Source organism: Bombus affinis, chromosome 10 (assembly GCF_024516045.1).
Source record: "Bombus affinis isolate iyBomAffi1 chromosome 10, iyBomAffi1.2, whole genome shotgun sequence".
In the NCBI taxonomy this organism is placed as follows: domain Eukaryota; kingdom Metazoa; phylum Arthropoda; class Insecta; order Hymenoptera; family Apidae; genus Bombus; species Bombus affinis.
In genome coordinates this window covers 11,611,302-11,630,773 of record NC_066353.1, presented here as the reverse complement: position 1 = coordinate 11,630,773, position 19,472 = coordinate 11,611,302, and the positions used below count along the sequence as shown (strand labels likewise).

Genomic DNA, 19,472 nt, shown 5'->3' with positions numbered 1-19,472 from the left:
TCGTTGTCCATTGCTTTCGTCGAAACCTCGATCGCTATCAACGGATCCTACCGATCAAGAGCGAAGAGGGGAGAAATAGAGGAAGATCGGCGACGCGGTTCATTTCGGCCGCAACGTCACGTTTCTATCGTCGAAAACTCTAACCATCGTGGTCGATGCTGGCGTGAATAAATAACCAGTGACCAGGCTGGTGCACAGCCTCCGCAGCGATGTCCTGTTTGACCGCTCTCGATTCGCAGATCGTTTCTCTGCTCTCCGTGCCGCACGAGATCCTCTTTCTGCAGCACAAGGTCTTTCGAGAGTATGCCAAGATTGCCGTTGGCCCGGACTTCATCCACACCTTGCCCTCGTTTTTAATTCTGACCTCTATGGCGATCGTTCTGTGGAGAAATCCACCCTGTTGCAGCGGGTTGGCTGAAAGCGTAGCCTCGACGATGGTGTACAGAGGTCTTCAGGTATCGTCGTATCGCGTAGTTTCGGATAGTCCGTCCAAGATAACGTTAGACGTGTTTCTGATTGAAGCTGCTGGTCAGCTGGGTCGTCGCTATCGCGGTTTTCTGGCTCTGGCTGATGATGCAGAGGCTGCTCTACTGCTGCGTCTGGACGTCTTGGGGTTACGTAAGTTACGAAAGCTTTGCGTAACCTATTCGATCGTTGCGTTCGTGGCCTTCGAGGGCCACGACGTTGCTCGCGATTTTACGGCGTTTTCCCTACAACGTAATCCGCATCGAGTTATTTGGGAAACTCGTCGAGTAATTTAACGTGAAATTTGACACGGCGTATTTATATGAAAGGACGCGTGAAAAGATCAGGAATCATCGAATGATGATGTTATGGTATCTAAGAGGCATTGACTGCCACGCGAATTTTATATATTTTGCTCCGACAGCTGCGATACATTGAAAGGTATACTAACGTTGTCTAAATTATTTACACTGTTGCAAACAGTCATATTTAAAAAGAGTTAATTATAAGAGTATTATAGGAGTATCATGCTCATTGGATTGTAACTCTTCGTTGATGAATTTCTCGTATATCGACTGTTTGCTATATGTTTCCTAATTAGAAAGGGTTTGTTTCGCTCAGGAATCGGAATATCGAGACGTCTCCTATCAGTGGTGGCAACAAGTTTGGTCATCCTATTATCCTCCGCCGTTGCAACCGCCGGCGATGTCAGCTGGTTTGATCAGCTGGTTGATATCGATGTCGATCGCCACAACTGTCTTAGGCTGCGCGATTTCCGCGAATCGAGTGTGGAACTTGGTCACGGAATCTATGGCTGGAGCAAAGGACGCGCTCGTGATGGTGAAACATTACGCAAAGTCATGTTTCAAGAGGTTGGTATAACGTAACATAAACGTGCCATAAACGTATGAAGACACCAAATTAAATTTCGCGCGTCATGCATAAATTGCGTAATAATTCGCTTAATTCAAAAACATCTCGCGTATTTCGCTACAACGTCAACGAAACCAAGTGGTTAAACGAACATCCTCAAACAACCGTTAATTCAACTGCGATCGCGAATTTTAGTAGACGCGTTCAAACTGTAATTTCTAAATCTCGTACGTTTTCAAACAAACGCTTGTAAAATTAAATACGAATAATCCCAATAATTTCACGTTGCTACTCTTCGTTGTTGAATCGTGTTTGTTTGATTAAAAACGACATCCACAAACCTAAACACCTTCCACTTTTGGATCCTAACCTTAAGAATTCCATGTGCCACTTGAATGCAGTATCGTAACGTCCGTACTGCAAGCACACTGGCCGCAACAAGAGCCCCTGCTAATCGAGAAGAAGATGAACGCGCCGATGAACGACAGCGAGGGCAGCTCCATCTGCGACGAGTGTCGATCCGAGATTTCGAGCGACCTGATCAACGAATCTCGAAGAGAAATCCTGCCGATATCCTACGGCACGAACTGGATGCCAAAGCCGAGTTTCTCCGGCTACAAGGACGCTCAGAGGAAAGCGTCCATGAAGTCTCTGCACACGGTAGCCGTGGTGAACGACATCCAGGACTCCGACGACTTATCGCCCCGACAATTGCGTTACAAACGCGGATGTCACACGGTGATACCTAACAACTCGAGCGACCAGTCGAGCGGCTGCTGACGAACAGACGACTAAGCTGCGCGTCGTTGAATGGCCGACTTTAAAGGTGCTGTTGTGCGATAAACGGTGTTGCTAAACGAGATCCGATATCCTGGCTGGCAATGGAAAATTTTGGCCGATCGAGTTTCTGGGTCGCTGTTGCTCGGACGGGAGCCTGAATATAGAAATTGATTTTTATACGCGACACGCGAAGATTAACAACGACGAGTAAATCGGAATGTTTATGAGCGCATTGCGTGCTCAGGATGGATTCGACTGGCGACAGGTTCGAGAGACGTGGTACGAATTGGGTCGCTACGCGTGTTTTTCCAATGACACGCCGAACGACCCGGTTTCAAGGGTATAAACGAAGGGGAAGTTCGATAGACGTTTATGGTTGTGGGGTAGGAAATGGACAAGTTCAGCTGCAAGGACGCCGATGGTCGTATATTTTTTAATACAGATGCGGAAGGATAGCACAGTGTTTACCGATGAACTATCCTTGGTCGACGACGTATGTCATTCTTATCTTTATATTTTTTTTTTAAAGGCCACAGAAAAATTCAAAAGCTTTTAGAAACTATGTAATATATATATATAATAGTGTTCGTTTAATCTTTCCTATCTATAATAGGAACGATTAGATAGAACGATATAGGTGTAAAATATTATAGAAACTATTGTATTGTACCATAAAAATTATACGCCTACGTATTTTTCCATAATCTTGATGCTCTTTTTTATTCCCCGGCTAAGTCTCTAAAATGTACAGACGTATCTTTCTAATTTCGAAGAATGTACAGTGTACAATCTAAGGTTTTATACTTATAAGAAAGATATACACGTAGTTCGTGTTGTTCGATGGTGCCTACGCACGAAGTCTAATGCTGCGATACAGTGCGTTCTGGCAAATGGAATATCCGGAAAACAACGTATATATAATTATATATACATTTAATCGTTCTGACGTATTTATCCTGCATTAAACCTGGCCTATCTTACTCGAATTCTTCTTCTTAGCCTATGAAAAATATTTCCGCGATATCGTGCTCCTTATCAAAATGAGAAAATCAACGAATCTTGCTTTGCAAATTCAAATTCTGCTGAACGCAATTAAAGAACCACGTTCTTACACACCGCGAGTATTCTGTACATTTTGACGCATTTCAATTTCTCGACGACGCACGAACATCCGCAGTCTACTGATCCACGATCTTTCCATCCAACGTTCAACTACAAACGATCCGACCGCGCGTAAATGCATAAAGCCGAAAGCCACCCCTACGTAATTTCGACGTACACGTCGAACATGTATCATCTATGATGTGTTCTCGCCACCCAGTTTGATTATTTACCGAACCTAAGGGTCCTGGGGGCTCAAAGCCCAGGGACAGCTTTGTTCCAGGCTTCTGGAGGGGGTGTTCGCGGCCGCGCATGCGTTTCAAAGGGATAACACTCCCCGTCTTGCGGCAAAGCATTATTCCGTAACGACATCCCTCGCAGGGTAGGTCGGCACGAGGCACACTCTCCACGATCCGACACGTAATAAAACCAGTTTCAAGGCGAAAGTGCGTCGTTCGCGTCGGTTGTCGTCTGTACGAACGATTTCGATCGGAAGCATCAACATCGGATAAACCAGATTTTGAGTATCTCGACTCCTGTGCACAGGAAGACCAAAGAGAAACTGTGGTCCACGACGCTGAGAGATCGGGCGTGAACGGATTGTTTTTCTCTGAGGACGTCGTACTCCGCTGCTGAACGGGGCTCCCGAGCATCGAGCAATGTAAACGATCGATTGGAAGACGAATAATTCGAAGAATATACGAGTTGCGGAAGTTAGGTGCATTGCGAAGAAATTTCAGCCGAATCGAAAATCGTGGATCTCGTGGTTACCTTGAGATCTCGCAGCCTTCAGGTAAGATAAGTTGGCGCATCTTGTCTAATCTAATCTAATTTGCTAATACCGTAATTTGCCAAGAAACGCGCGAGCCTCGTATCGTTTTCACCATCTTCGCGAACGGATTTGTCTCTCCAGGTTCTTTTAAATCTTCCTCCCCGCTAACATCGTTTTTCAATAACGACGCGAAAACCGTGCCAATTATTCTGCCATGAAAATCAATCGAATCCACGATTACAACGTCGCAGATTACACCATCCCTGGCTGATCTAATACATGATGTAAACAGGAATAGGAACAGCTGTAAAGAACGGAAGAGAATTTTGCAAAGAAACGAGCAGTTAGAAGAATATACAAATCCACGTGTACGGCGTAACGTGACACGAAGCTGTTATTGATTTTGCGTTCAGCATCCGTAGCGCGCGCACGAGTATTTGTATACAAGCGGACTCGGCCGCGCGTGTACGCACACGTGTGTCGATTTCACGCGCACACTTACACCGTACGTATGGTACAGCGTAGAAACACGCGTGACCACACGAATACAAATAGTTGCGCCTGCAGGACACACGGATGCGGGACACGTGTACGTTTCCTCTATGCAGTTCCTGTTTGCTCATTCTGAATCGGCTGGGTGGTAATAGGGGTAGCGGGACGCGCGTCAAGCAGGAATCAACCCTTTCGAGGAAAGGGGGCGGCTTTTCATTGAGCCGCAGCCGGTTATCTATACCGACTATAGCGCGACAGATCGCATTAGAAATAATCCTCTGAGATCATCGACGATACACGGTCCAAGGGAAATTGACGAGAGAAATCAAATGATTGGCGTTTAGGTTCTACTCGTCGAATTTACAGTTTCGTTAGTTTTACTTCATTTCGTCATAATCGTCTCGTGGGTGTTTTTATTGATACTTTCGTGTCATATGACACCGCTGTGTTTGACGTAGCGAAGCGTATTTTGTGCGTATTGAAGGGTTGGATATTAATCCCTAAGGGACGAGCAGTATATCGAGAACTGGATATCAAGGGATGGAGTGGCTGTTGTCATTAGCGAAGCAAATATTACTCGAGGGATTATAGATATTTTTTCGCCACTGTGTATATAGGAATACGAACGATTCGTAGGCAAAATTTGTCTTGGCTGAACGTCATACGCCAAAAGCATCATCGTCGACGTATGACACCATCGATCCAGCGCGAGATCCCGCACTTCTTGCTCGATCAGGTTTCACTGAAGATTACCCACGAACGTTCCAACGACACACGACATTCCAATTTAGTTACATTCATCGAATATCGTTGTAATTATAGCGGCAAACTATTCTGAAGGATTTTGAGGAACCGAATCAACGACCTACGTACAATCTCGTTAGTGGAAATAATTTCGAGTACGAACATGGAAACGCGGAGATTTGAATTTTATCGCTGAACCGAGCTATAATTCGCGCCTCGTCATTGCCAATTTGGTACGTTCGTCTGGCTGCATAAGTTTCATTCCCATCCATTGGACATGTGAATGAAATGCCATTTAATGAGAATAAAGGTTACGCGTGACAGTGATAGAGTCGTAAATTGGGAGATTTATCGGGATAGCCGTGTATAAACGTTGCATGCAATGTCGAAACACAAAATTCGATGTCGCGTGTGCTGAATCAGACGGATGATAATTAAATCTATTATTTACGTATGTACGTACGTCCTGCTTTTGCTCGCGGCCAAGCAACCTGGCATATCCCGAACAGTGTACACGATTCGTCCACGATACGGTTCGATTAACTTAATGAATTCTTTTCAGAGATTTACAAGCCTGAAATAAACGTTGTTCCATTGAATCTTCGTTTCTATATCTTCTTTTTACGTCTAAAAATACGCATGTCACGTGCTGCATTTAAATCGATGTACGATATCATTTAATCGACTTTTCGTTCTTATTGAACCCTTAATCAATCCTTATCGATTAGAAGGATATATATATACTATATATACATATATGTATAGCCGATATTCTTATATTTACGTTTCTATAGATGCACAGGAAATTCAGCTCGCGACGTTTATACGCGCTTCATACAACGCAAATAGACGATATCGATTAAATAAAACCTTATTAACATATCGTTACCTTTTACACTAACTGAAACGCGTTATAAACGCGAGTTTTAGCCTCTAGCGTACTGAGTTGTACGACGTATCTACGTTGCGATACACAAGGTGATGCAATAATCTTTACTTATTTGCCCGTGCTTGCGACCGCTGTTGAAACGTGCAACGACGTAGGTAGATTGGAATCAGAGCTTTTAATGTCGATTTCGATGCGAAAGTATATGTAAATTCGAATGCAGGAGCGAAAGCACGCGTGCTGGAAAATTGACCACGCTTTTTACGCTGCTCACGTATTCTTCGAAAATCACGCGTCCTTTCGCAAGGTTCCTTTATTTATTCATAGGATAATAAACATCGATTCCGCGTTAAACCATAAGAACACGAGTAGCCATTAGCTTCGATTTCTAGGAAACGACGCGACGCAGTAACCAGATAACGCTGCGTTGTTTATCGACTGGAAATCGACTTTCGCTCGTTGACGAGAAAATTGTATAGATTATGCGGCCAAACTGGCAGAACGTTACAATGTTTGCGTTGCAAATTGATCTACTACGTACGTTTGCATCCTGTAAACGATAAATGTAGAAACGTTTGAGTTTTAGCGTCTGTTTGCCGAAGGTAGACCAGACGAAATTCGTTTAAGCAAATATAACAAATTTTATGTTTCATTTAGAAGGAACGATATTAGGGAACGGAAATATATCTCACGCTGGAATTATCGATCGGTCGAAATAACTCGGATTTTCGCTTTTATAGTTAAGAACGAACAAGCGTCTCTGATAATATCGATGTCTATTTTCACAGAAATAGAATCGCAATTGTACGTACGCTTATTTACCTTCATCGTATTTCGCTTTTAATTAACTATGCAGAAGATATTTTAGTACGCGTTGAAGTCGCCAGTTGCAGCTTTAAATTTCTATCATAATACACGAGAACGAACGAGAAAGTCAGAAAGTCAGCCGAAGCGCGAAAACCGTCCCATTTTTAGCTACAAAGGAGGATCGTTGGTTGCAAGAACTTGGCGACAGCGAAAGACGTTTGACGTAAAGTAAAAAGAACGTCAAAGAGTCGTGAAGCCGTATACCACCCACGCGCAACCTACCCTCGCGGAAACCGTGGAATTCGAAGCTGTAACTAAAAAAGCGATTACGTGTAGCAGCAATTACCGGAGAACGGCCACGAAGTAATCTCCAGGCGAAACTAACCTCGATTATGTCTCATAACTCGCGTGTTTCACTATTGTCGCGTGTCACTCTCGACGAAGATGGCTCGGCACATGCAGGACACTTTTACGTAATCTCAGCCGCAATCACGATCAATTACGCGGAATTAGTCTGCTGCTGTCGGTCTCCTGAACCACGTTCAAGGTCACGAGCATGCAAAACGACAAAGACGCATCGCGTGATTTCAGGAATTATGGCGGAGAAGATGTATTATTGGGGAGAGCAGAAAGATCAGGTCGATCCGGAGCAGACGTTCATAGAGTTCAAGGCGAAATCGGTTGGCTCGAGTAGACGAAGGGATTCGAGTCACGGTGCGCCAAAGACGATCGTTTCCGCGCCGCAGAACGGGGCGACGGAAGTGGAGGACCGAGAAGAGGACGCGGAACGCGGGGGCTGGGACAACAAGCTGGACTTTTTGTTCTCCTGCATCAGCGTTTCCGTGGGACTTGGAAACGTGTGGAGGTTTCCGTATCTGTGTTACAAAAATGGCGGAGGTGAGTGTGAGAATTACCATAGCTTTTAGAACTCGGCCGTTTAAGTCGCGTTAGAGCGTTGCGTAAATGTCAAACGCGAAAGCTTGCTGGTCTGAAAAACGTTGAAACCGCTGTACATCCGCGTCTCGTCGTTGCTTTTCCGTATTTGCAGGGGTTCGTCTATATCGGCTGGGTGGAAGAATATTACGCTTCGTGCAATTTCAACTTTTAATCGATGCTCGTCATTTTCGTAATGCTCGAACGAACGTATAGATATGCAAATGATATAGTTGAGAACGCCGAGGGGACAAGGCCGAGGAAACGACTCGATCGAACTCACATTCGAGAAGATTACGAAATATGGTTATCCACGTGGAATCACGAGATTCGATCTTATGAAATTCCATGAATTATCTAGCATTTGCGATTTCCTGGAAGTAGGACAAAGCGAGATCGGGCGTATCGGTGAACGCATCGCGTTCCTAACGAGCAGCGACGATTCATCTCTAACAATGACATATCGCGTCGATGGTCGCGTATTCCGCATTGCTCTATTGATCAAGCAAATGCCTATTCAACTTCAACTACAAATTCAAATTCAAAGCTTCAAGTTGAAATGCAAATTCTAGGTGCTTTCCTAATCACGTATGGAATTGCCATGTTGTTTTGTGGGATTCCGATATTTTTCCAAGAAGTGGCCATTGGCCAGTACCTCGGTGCGGGCGGAATGACTCTGGTAGGACAGCTATGTCCTCTGCTGCAAGGTATTCTAAAATAAAATCACTTCTTTCTAACAGCCATCTTTCATTTTTATTCGAAAGATACTTTCGTTTAGGAGTCGGATACGCTACGATGACTATCGTGTTCTTCCTGGACGTGTATTACTGCATAATCATCGCTTGGACGCTTTTCTATCTCATAAGTACCTTCGCCAACATACCGAGCGTACCCTGGAGGGGCTGTGGTTGGTTAAACGATTAATAGCAATGGAATTTTGTATTCTTTTGAAAAAATTATTATTTACATTTCTACGTATCCCAACGATATTTTATAGAAAATTGGTGGAACACCGAAAATTGTTCCGACGGCCTGAGAAAGATCAACGAATCGTCCGATAGCTCGAATACCACGAATTCCACGTACGACAACTATACTCGAGCTGTTTCTCATCATACTACTCCGGTAGAGGAGTACTGGGAGTAAGCGAACTTTCGTAAATTTAAATCTACCAATCTGTTCGAGTAAAACCTTCGATATAATCGCCTGTAACGTTAGAAAAGATCAAAGATATCCACGAAAACATTTTCACGGCACGAAATTTACTTACTTAATGATGATAACAGTTTTTCATTTTCTCGAAAAATCTATCACTCGACCGCAACGATTGGAATAAAGTGTGAGATTGTAGCGTAATAATCGCCGAAGGGTGTGAAACAACGATATATATGAATCTATGTGTGCGTGTTCGACGATTTTAGACGAAGAGTTCTTGGCATCACTTCCGGTATCGAGAACATCGGTGGCATGCAATGGGAGCTGTTGGGTTCTCTGATCGTCGGCTGGCTGCTCGTTTACTTTATCATCCGACGGGGTCTGCATCAGAGCGGTAAGATCATCTGGTTTTCAGCCTTGTTCCCCTACGTGGTGCTTTTCATTCTTTTGGGAAGAGCGGTGACATTGGACGGCAGCTACGACGGCTTGCTGTACTACGTCACGCCGAGATGGAACGAATTGCTATCGCCTGGCCCGTGGATCGACGGCGCCACGCAAATTTTCTTCGCCTACAGTATCGGCACCGGGGCTCTGCCTGCTCTCGGATCGTACAACAAGTTCCACCACAATTGTTACAAGTAAGCGTCGCCACTCTTTATCTTATGGTAATTTATTTCTCACGGATTCGGCGATCGTCTCGGCGACTAACGGCCAGTTCAGAATTTTTCTCGCACGATCGCGCGAACTAAATTCATCGTCGCTGAATCGATATTTCCGAATCGAACGTTTCGCCACAAAAGGCAATACATTTTAACCGATTGTAGCGACATCATGGAAAATCTGTTTGATTTTCCCTTCTGAATTTTATCGTCACAACGAGCGCGTTGAGGTAGGTCCATTCGTATTCGAGCGTGTCGTTCGAACGAAAAAAAAGAACGCAAATTACGAAACAAATCTAATTTAATGAAACAAATCTAAATAATGTCAATCGCTGGACGTACTGAATGACGCGAGATTTCGTTCCAGAGACGCGCTGATCACATGCATAGTCAACACGTTAACCTGCTTACTGGCTGGTTGCGTCACCTTCTCTATCTTGGGTCATATCGCTTTGGAGCAAGGCACGCAAGTGTCAGAAGTGGTCAAAAGCGGGCCAGGACTGGTGTTCCTCACTTATCCAGAGGTGGTTTTGAAGTTGCCCGGTGCCTCGATGTGGGCCATCATCTTCTTCGTCATGCTACTTGTAAGGCACACTCGACTTAGTCGAACGACCGCACTCCGCTTCTTCTATGATCAATGTCTGTTTATCGGAATCGATTACGTTCTATGTACTACTTTAGCGCGAATCTAGGTCCTCGAGTCCGACTCGCTTCATCGTTCCAGCCGCTTTCATTTTCGAACGCGATTAAAGTCTGCTTTCCTTTTCTTTCGCGATAATTATAGTTTTATGTTAGTCCGTGGTTGAAGTATTTCTTTTATATATATACACAGTATCTTCGAAGCGACATGCTTTTCTTGTACGATAAGTTTCTCCGCGAATATAGATATCATCCTCTTTTCGGAATAATTTCCCAACTGAGGATGAAATTAGGTCGAATCGCAGGACATCGCAAAACGCGTGTTTCACGTGTTTTGAGGCAATCGTTGCTGCGTCGTTCGATCATTTAACAGAGGATCGTAGATCAGCAATTTATCCGAGAACACCACGAAAACAACATGGTTTTCCATTTTCTCTGACAGATACTGGGCATCGATAGCGAATTCTGTATCGTGGAATCCTTCATCACTGGAGTCGTTGACAACTGGCCGGAACTTCTTCGTCCCCATAGGAAGAAGTTCACCGTCGCGATCTGCTGTCTCATGTTCCTCTTGGGTCTTCCCATGGTGACCAACGTTAGCATCGCTCCACCATTTCTCAAATTTCTCCTCGAAAGGGGCAACTATTTCGAAAGTTCTTTATCATTTCAGGGTGGAGTCTACATATTCCAATTGATGGACTTCTATTCGGCGAGTGGAATGTCGATTTTGTGGGTCTGTTTCTTCCAAACGATCGCGATATCGTGGATCTTCGGCGCGAAGAAGTTCTGCGACTGTATTCATCAGATGATGGGCGTACGACTGAACAAATTTTGGTACATATGCTGGGTGCTGTTCGCGCCAGTGATTATGGCTGTGAGTATCGTGTTTGTATCGAGAAGAAAAATTTGTAAAACATGAAAGATTCTTCTCCTTCGAACGGGACGCGAAGCGAAGATTGAATTTTCTCGTACAAACATAGAACGATTTGAAAAGACTTGACGAATGATCGTTAATTTCTCATGCTCTGTCTACGAAGAACAGCCTAATCGATCAGATAGTAATCTCCTCGAAGGTGGATGACAGGGCTATTTATCTCGTCGTCCTCGCGCAATATCGATTTTACGCTTAACGATCTCGTCTCAACATTGCAAACGTATCTCGATAAGATCGATTCGCGAGCGAAAATTAATTAAATAGTCGAGATCAATATCTTCGTCTCTTGCTATCTATCTATATAACTATATGAACGAGGCCTGTAAAAAACGAAGCTGCTTCTACCGATCGATTTTCAAGTCGAGATACAAGCTTTAAACTAGTAAACTCGAATTCGAAAATTCCAACCGCCACATTCGATTCGTCAACGTATCTTCTTTTTCAGTTCATCTTCGTGTTCCAATGCGTGCAGTACAAGCCCTTGAAATACGGGAATAGTTACGAGTATCCAACATGGGCGGAAATCGTGGGTGTCTGTCTCAGCTTGTCATCGATGATCTGGATACCGGGTTACGCTCTCTACTACGTCATCGTTACTCCAGGATCCATCAAGGAGGTGAAACATTAGTATTAGGTTGTCCGGAAAGTGTCTTTCTTTCGCAAACGTGTTTTTAACAACAGTGCGACTTCGTACAAACGTGAAACCAAGAGCAGAACAAAATGGATCGAACGTAGTTCGACAAAATAATATGAAACAAAAACGTTGTGCGTCTATTATTTTCTCATAAAACGAAAGAAACTTTTCGGACTAATTCGCTAATATATTCTTAGCAAACGTATCGATCTTTGTCAATGCAGATAAAGTTCTTTTATACGATGGAATCTTTCTCAACGTTGAACGGAACTGAATTAAGTCGGGAACATAGAAAATACGAGCAACGTTTAAAATTCGGAAACGCAAATCTTTCTCCAGATTCGTTACAAATCTCGCCATTGTACCGTTTCAATCCAGTTATTTAGTTTGTAATTGGTATCGTTACTTCTAGTAATTTGAGTATCAACACACGTACGTGATAATTTTCAGAATATCCTGAAAGGTCTGAAGCCGAACATAAAGACGCATCCGAAGTTACCAAAGGGCGAGAAATCAGCGGTGATACCAATGTCAGAGAGCAGCGCCGGACTAATCACCAAGAACAATAGTTTCCTAAGTCAAACATGATCGCCGTAAACGGCTTTCTTATTCCCTGTCATAGGTTGTAATTACCATAAGTGTAGTATTTTTAACAGAATTTCAAAATCGAAGTATGTGTCGAACACGCAGAGCAGCTCGACTTAGTCTCGTGGTTTAATTGGAGAAACTGTTGGAAGATATCCGCAGACCGATCTACGTTAAGAAAATTACTACGATGACAGTGCATGGTAGAGCGAGCGTAATTAGAGCGAGCGTAATTCGAGCGACTGCTGCAATCAAAATACTGGCCTCGTTCCTTCTACATGATATATTTAAACGATACTGATACCACGTAAAAAGAAGAGTTATTTAGACAAATGAGAGAAAGAGAGAGAGAGAGAGAGAGCGAAGAAGAGTTGAACATAAAATCTAAAGTATATTACGACAGTAGCAGATATCGTTAGTTTTCGGATAGCTATCGAAGATAAGTCGAAGAGGTGTGTATATTTTTCTATCGCGATTTTTAATCGCGATGCTCCCACAAACGATTATTAAACGCGAGAAACGTAGTTTAGTTGATAGCCTGGTTCTTTTCTTTTCTTTTTTTTTTCTTTTTTTTCTCGAGCGAGCAAACGAGAGATTAAAAATAAAGCTTGAACCTTTGCCTTGTAATATCAAACTAGAGACAGGTTACGGATCATAACTGAAGTCTAACAAAAACAGATTTTACTTTTTTATTTTTTGTAACAAGGATCTTAATCGAAACGCTAATTTTAACTTTAACTTTTCAAACTGAAAATTACGTAAGCGATTTGAATTAAAAAAAAAAAAAAAAAAAAAATGAAGATCGTAAGTCGTAACACCGATTTAAGTAGCTACGAGAGGCAACCACAAGGCAAAGGGTTGATCAAACCGACGTGCGAAAAGAAACGTCGACACGTGAAATAATTTTTGGAGGAGCAATTGTATTTTTATTCAGCGGACGAACGTTTTGAAACTTTGAAAATCGATTTGAAAGTCTCGATCATAAGATGAGTTCTAATGATGATTACGAAAGAAATAGTTCGACGTGTCTCTCATAAAAAGATACGTGTTTTTTTTCTTTTTCTTTTTTTATTTAGATCGATCGATATTTGCGGATTTAAAACGTTCGTTTATTTTTTCTATGATGTTGTTTAATACGCGAGATTCGCTCAACGGAAGTTTTACGAGATTGAATTTGCGCGAACCGATTTCTACCAAAATTTCTACCAGCATTTTTATTAGTCGACGGGCGCTTGTTTTTCGGAACGCACGAAGAAATTCTTGCGAATGACGCGGTTAGTCAAATCGTTAGAACAGTTAAAGATTAAATTACAGATAATAAAATTTGTGCCTCAACGCTGACACCGTTGCGACCAGTTTTTTAAACGGAACAAATTTTAACGACACGTTAGATCTATTCGGAAAATTCTGCCGTCTTTCGTCTTTTTTACCCGAAACTTTCTTACGAACTTTACATACTCAAGTCGATGTTAATTATAAAATGTTAGCTACCTCTGACAAATTTATTTCTAGACGTTTTCCTTCTACGTTCTGATTAAAGTCGATAAAGCCAAGTTTGTGATATATCGTACCATAAAAACGAGACAGAATTTTTCCACGGAGATTCCACGAAAAGAGGATTTTTCTACCAAAACCGATCGAGTTGATCGCAGGAAAGAAACGTGCCTCGCAGAAACCGTTGGTATCGTAATCCCTAAAAGCTGTCGAGTTAGAAACAAACGATCACACTTACAGATTTCACGATCAATTCGTAGAAGATCGAAAACCGAGATTAATATTTAGTAACTGTTTGTTCGACGAAGATGTTCGAATTTAGGTAGAAGCTCCTTGTTACCTGATTCTTTTAACGAAGAAATCAAAGCTATGTTTCGATCGCAGTGGTTTCATACGAAGGTTCGTAATTCCAAGATATAAGTGTAAGATAAAAATATATATAAAACTAGTTTTATTGGAGGATATATATATATATATAGGGATTTATCGATATACGATCCTAAAGTTACTATAAGAGCTATTTCAATATTGATTATTCGAGACACTGTTACTTGCATTAATAGTATATTTTTTGCGAATGAAATTCGAACGACCAATTAATAATATTCAAACAAACGAGAAAGAGTATAATATCGTTTCGAACGAATCACGAGTTTGAAAATATTATCGAAATCGATCTACAAATTTGTATATACAGGGTGGGTCAAACGTCGATCGTGTGATACGTACGTATACCTTTTTTTTTTTTTTTAATCCTGCATCGATCTATTTGTAGACTTTTTACATGACCTGTACTTGTATGGGTGAATATATTAAATTCAATTTAAATAGCGCGTGCAACGTTTTGGAAACTAAGTTATCGGAAAGGTCAACGTTTAATAATAAATGTTTCAGTTGTTTACCCGTGCAATTTATGCATGTTTGCTTTCCAATTAATAATTGCCAGCTATGAATATTCGATTCTATGCTTTCAGTTATGCAGTATCGGTTGTAATTATTTAAATATTCTAAAATTAACTCGTCTAATCTGTTACCGAATTAGCTGCGAATAATATTCGCTTTACAGGACAAATGAAACGAATCGGCGAAGCTGGTATAGCATCGAACGAACTAAATCGCGCGTCCCTGAATATATTTTACCCAATTCAAGTCCAACCTTGCATTCGTCAAAGACACGATTAGATCGTTGACTCACGCTGTATATAAATAAAAAGTCAGGTTTTAGCAAAACTGGATGTTTCACGATTCATTTGGTTGGCGAACATGAGCAATAAAGATACTCGTAACGCAACGTTACAAGTTTGAAAACAGGCCTAAGTAATAGTTCTGTCGTTTAAATCGTTTACACGCGATCGCTTTGCGCCCTATTTAAACGAGTTTTAACAGTTGTTGATGTTGTACGATATCGAGAGATCGTCCGAAAGCTTTATACGACGTTCGTTTATGTATATTTTATTGTCGCATTGTTACGGCGCGAGTGACATTTTAATAGCGAGCTAAGGATACTGCAGGTCCACGTGGTTCAATATTTTCCGCGATGACCGCGTGCTGTCATCGTTTCGTTACATCTATACTTTTGTACAGAAAGCTACGAAGCCGTTTATTTTTACGATAGTTTAGTGGACTGCGTGTATTTCTGTGTAAACTGAACGGATTAGACGCAACAGGATGCGAACATACACCGTGCATTTGTACATGTTTTCCAATATAAAATCACATATCGATGAATCGATAACGGATAAATCGTGGATTAAATTTACAATCTGAAAAGTATAAAAAGGAAACGATAAAGATGACGCAGAAATTTCACGGGAAGAGGATATTTTTTCTAAAAATTGTCGAAATAATAATATCGCTGACGAGAGTGTTGGCGTATGTCCGAAATTAAAAATAAACAGAAACGCGTAAAGAATATTTCGAAGAGAAACGTTTCGATCGAAGAACTGGCGTCGGACTATCGATCGATACGCGAGCCAGGAAGATTTCGATGGAACCGGTGAACGGAATTACAACAGATTAATCGCAACGCGTCGAATCGCTCGACTCGCCAGACTATAAACAACGTAAATCAGCTTAAACGAAAACAATGGAGTATCACGGGTTCATCGGAATTTAGTAGCGGCCCTCGTGCGTCTAATCTCGTTCATTGATCAACCGAACGATTAGCCGAGCATAGAGCGATTCACCGAGTGAATGACCGCTAATTACCGTCACGTTAATCAATATATGTACTTTTGATCGTTTCTCTACGGATTAAGCTGTACGCGATGCGTGACAAGTATTCCCATGCACGAATCAACAGCTGACATAGATATCCACGGTGTGTCGCAAACCGAACCGAAATCGTATCGCCTCGACATCGATGTTTCGTTTCGTGCCAATACGTTTCGGCCGGTAAATGCCATATGCGCGCGTTTGTATACTATCGACGAAAAGTTTCAAAGCAGCAGGTCTTCTTTATTTTCTACGCTCTTTTTACATTGAATTTCATTTTACCTTTGTCACTTACATTTATCGTAATCCTTGCCTTCCGACTTAGGATCCTAGCTTCCGGCTTGCGTGGTATTTATTTATACCACTTTACACCGCCCCTTTATAAAGATATAAATATGTATTGCCTCGTTGATCGATCGTATTGTATCCATCTATGTTACATACTTCGTCGTTTTATCTATTTATTGTAGCGTATGAAATTAGCGATAAGTTACATTTGTCGTTAGCGCGAAGAACGCGTTTAGTTTATCGTGTTGTTTAACCTTTGCAGAGTCAAGTTGCTTCCAAACTTTCAGTGGGTAGTGTACGTAATCGTTTATAATAGGCTCGTTGCGCCGCGAACGATAGAATACGCCATGGAAGCTTGTATCAGCGTGCGAACTCGGTTAATTACCCAATGCGAATTAGCCGTTTAGCAAAGGATAGGTTAAGCGTCGAGGAGATTAAATGCGAAGGGGAACAACAACGCGGAGATATCATTTTAGCACAAGATCAGTTTGTTTGCCATTTTTCTCAAATCCTTTCATCGCGTGCAAACATTTGTCTTTCGATGGTTTTGAGTATCGTTTTGTTCGGTGCTCTTTTCAACGCTCTTTTTCACATTCGTATCTTTCGTATCTTTTACGTATCGGTCTTTTGCCGAGCGGTTGATTTTTCAAGATCGCGTTTAGGAAAGATCGCGTCATAGCTCGCGGTTGCCTGAATTCGGTGTTTACCGTTCCAATAACTCGGTCAGTATAAATTGATAATACGGTATTTTTGACATCTTTTTATCTTTTCAAACGTTCAGAATTTTTGATATCTTTTATTTCGCTCCAATAATCGTTGCCATCTTACGACGAGGAAATTGCAAATTGCACCTCTTCGCATCTTATCCTTGCAACCATTCTGATTACTGCGACAAGAAATTCAATCGAAATTTCCCGTTTTACCTTCGAATGGGATATATCGGAGAATTCAATTATTTACATATGTGCGAAGAAATGGAATCTGTCTCGAAACAGTATTGTTTTGTAAGCGAAAATTAAATGTATCTACAATGGACACGTGTTTCATTTATTTTAATTCGTTTTGACAAGCTACCGGCGATGATCCTCGTACAAATTTTTCCCTTTGTTATATTTCACTTCTCTTCCGTTTTATTTGTCAGTCGAACGTTTAATTTGCAAAATCATTGGGAGAAATCATTGCGAGGACAAAATACTCACAACGAATTAATAAAATTACCCGAAACCAGAACGATGTCGATACATATTAAGCTTCTCCTCCTACGAACATCGTTTTTTACGAATTTACATATGTATAACGTTATCCATCTGAGAACCACAGGGAAAAGATACGACGAGCCATATTTATTTTTCTTTTTCATACACGAGAGCAATTTTAAAATTCAGTAGCTCGTGAGCCAGTCGTATATCACCGAAACCATCTTTTTGTCGATTTAGCCGAGGTTCTCCCGAAGAACATTCGCGTCAAAAATATTGATTTATGTACAGGATGTTTCATAACAAACGATCAATATTTAAGCGACGGATTCAGCACCTAAAAAGCACAAAAAGGTTCGTATCAACGTACGTCCTATCTGATCTCGTTTACAAGATATAGCGAGCTTTCATCTCGTATCCGACTATTAGCTTCATAGCAGATGCTCAAAACGACTTGCTTGCGTCTGAACGCGTGAATGGAGAAATCTTGCTATCGATGTAATGACTCGTTCAATATCCACAGAAGTTCCTTGAATTTGTCGAAAACCTTGTTCAATTTTACGGTCAGATGTCTCGACACTTTCGGTGCACGTGGAGCATACGGTGCATCTCGAGTATTGGTACAAATAAAAATCCAACGGATGTGTTAAAATGTAAGGACGCGAGTTCGAGCATCTCGTGCGAAAATAAGTCGGATAGGAAATGATAGAATACAAAACTCGTTACGTCTCGTAAACAAGATCAGATAGTTAACATAAGATCGATACGATCTCTTCTATGGTATTTACGAGCTGAGTCGAAATTATTGCTCGCATATTATGAAACAGCCTGTATATAAATCAATGTTTTTGACGAAAATATTCTTCAAGAGTATGCGAACTAAATGGACGAAAGGGTCGATTTTACCAAATCGTTTCGGTAATCGGTTTATTTGGAGAAACACGTTGATACGAATATTTTTTTATTGTTCTTTACACGCTGAATCTGATGTCTCCTAAACATTGGCCGCTTATTACGAGACACTCTGCATAGAAGACGCGGATTTTTAACGGGGCCAAATATACGAGTCACCCCTTAAATACCAAATAACATAAAAATCGGAAAACCAACAGAATTGCTTCTCTGCTATCAAATTTTCACATATCAACTTCGAGACGAACAAACATGTCGTTAGCAGATGAACCTTTGCGTATTTATTATCGACGAAATCGATATTCCTCGAGTTCGCTAAATTATTACTCGGATAATTTTCGTCACAGACGGGATCGAAAAACAAGCCTCATAAAATTTGGGAACCTTGCGAGTGAACGCGTGACCGGACAACAGGATCAGCCCGAACGAAGGACCCGTGAACGAACGACTGGGATTTATTCGCCGTTAGAAAAATTGATACAGTCTGTCGCCACCATAGCCAGCGCACGCTTTATCCTCAGCGTGTCCGTGAAAAATTCAAAGCGCGCTTCGCGAAAGAGAACGACCTCGCGCCGTCGAATATTCCAGAAAGGAGAATGAAAACCGGCACGAACGCGGTACGCGTTGATTGTACAGTGAATAGAGCCTTTGTCACCGGACGAATTCAATCGGAAATTCTGTACAGGGTTTCGCGATTTCCCCTCTCTCACGCTCTTCCATCTTTCGTCTTGCGCCAGCTTGCTCCTTACGGTCTCCCCCGAAAGTCTATTGTCAGGTTTTCAAAGTGCGGATCTCGGATATTCACAGCGTCCTTCAAAATAGATGCTTGACTCTCGAATTATTTTATCGCTCTGCGTACACTTTGAAGGCGAGGAACTGGCTTTAGAATCGGTTGGCGAAATTTCATTT

General features: G+C 41.8%; 2 protein-coding genes across 2 annotated transcripts; both read left to right on the top strand.

Moving 5' to 3' along the window:
* Nucleotides 1-209: 209 nt before the first annotated feature.
* On the top strand, nucleotides 210-2,801 carry LOC126921293 (uncharacterized). The gene is made up of 3 exons (XM_050732749.1): nucleotides 210-618; nucleotides 1,067-1,337; nucleotides 1,740-2,801. The coding sequence occupies exons 1-3, from the start codon at nucleotides 210-212 to the stop codon at nucleotides 2,116-2,118; spliced, it is 1,059 nt and encodes a 352-aa protein (XP_050588706.1). The 3' UTR covers nucleotides 2,119-2,801.
* Nucleotides 2,802-3,575: 774 nt separating this feature from the next.
* On the top strand, nucleotides 3,576-17,490 carry LOC126921304 (sodium- and chloride-dependent GABA transporter 1-like). Its single transcript, XM_050732780.1, has 11 exons — nucleotides 3,576-4,012; nucleotides 7,512-7,817; nucleotides 8,426-8,560; nucleotides 8,632-8,760; nucleotides 8,851-8,995; nucleotides 9,275-9,646; nucleotides 10,035-10,251; nucleotides 10,749-10,901; nucleotides 10,977-11,180; nucleotides 11,686-11,856; nucleotides 12,325-17,490. The coding sequence occupies exons 2-11, from the start codon at nucleotides 7,517-7,519 to the stop codon at nucleotides 12,460-12,462; spliced, it is 1,965 nt and encodes a 654-aa protein (XP_050588737.1). The 5' UTR covers nucleotides 3,576-4,012; nucleotides 7,512-7,516; the 3' UTR covers nucleotides 12,463-17,490.
* The last annotated feature ends 1,982 nt before the right edge of the window (nucleotides 17,491-19,472 follow it).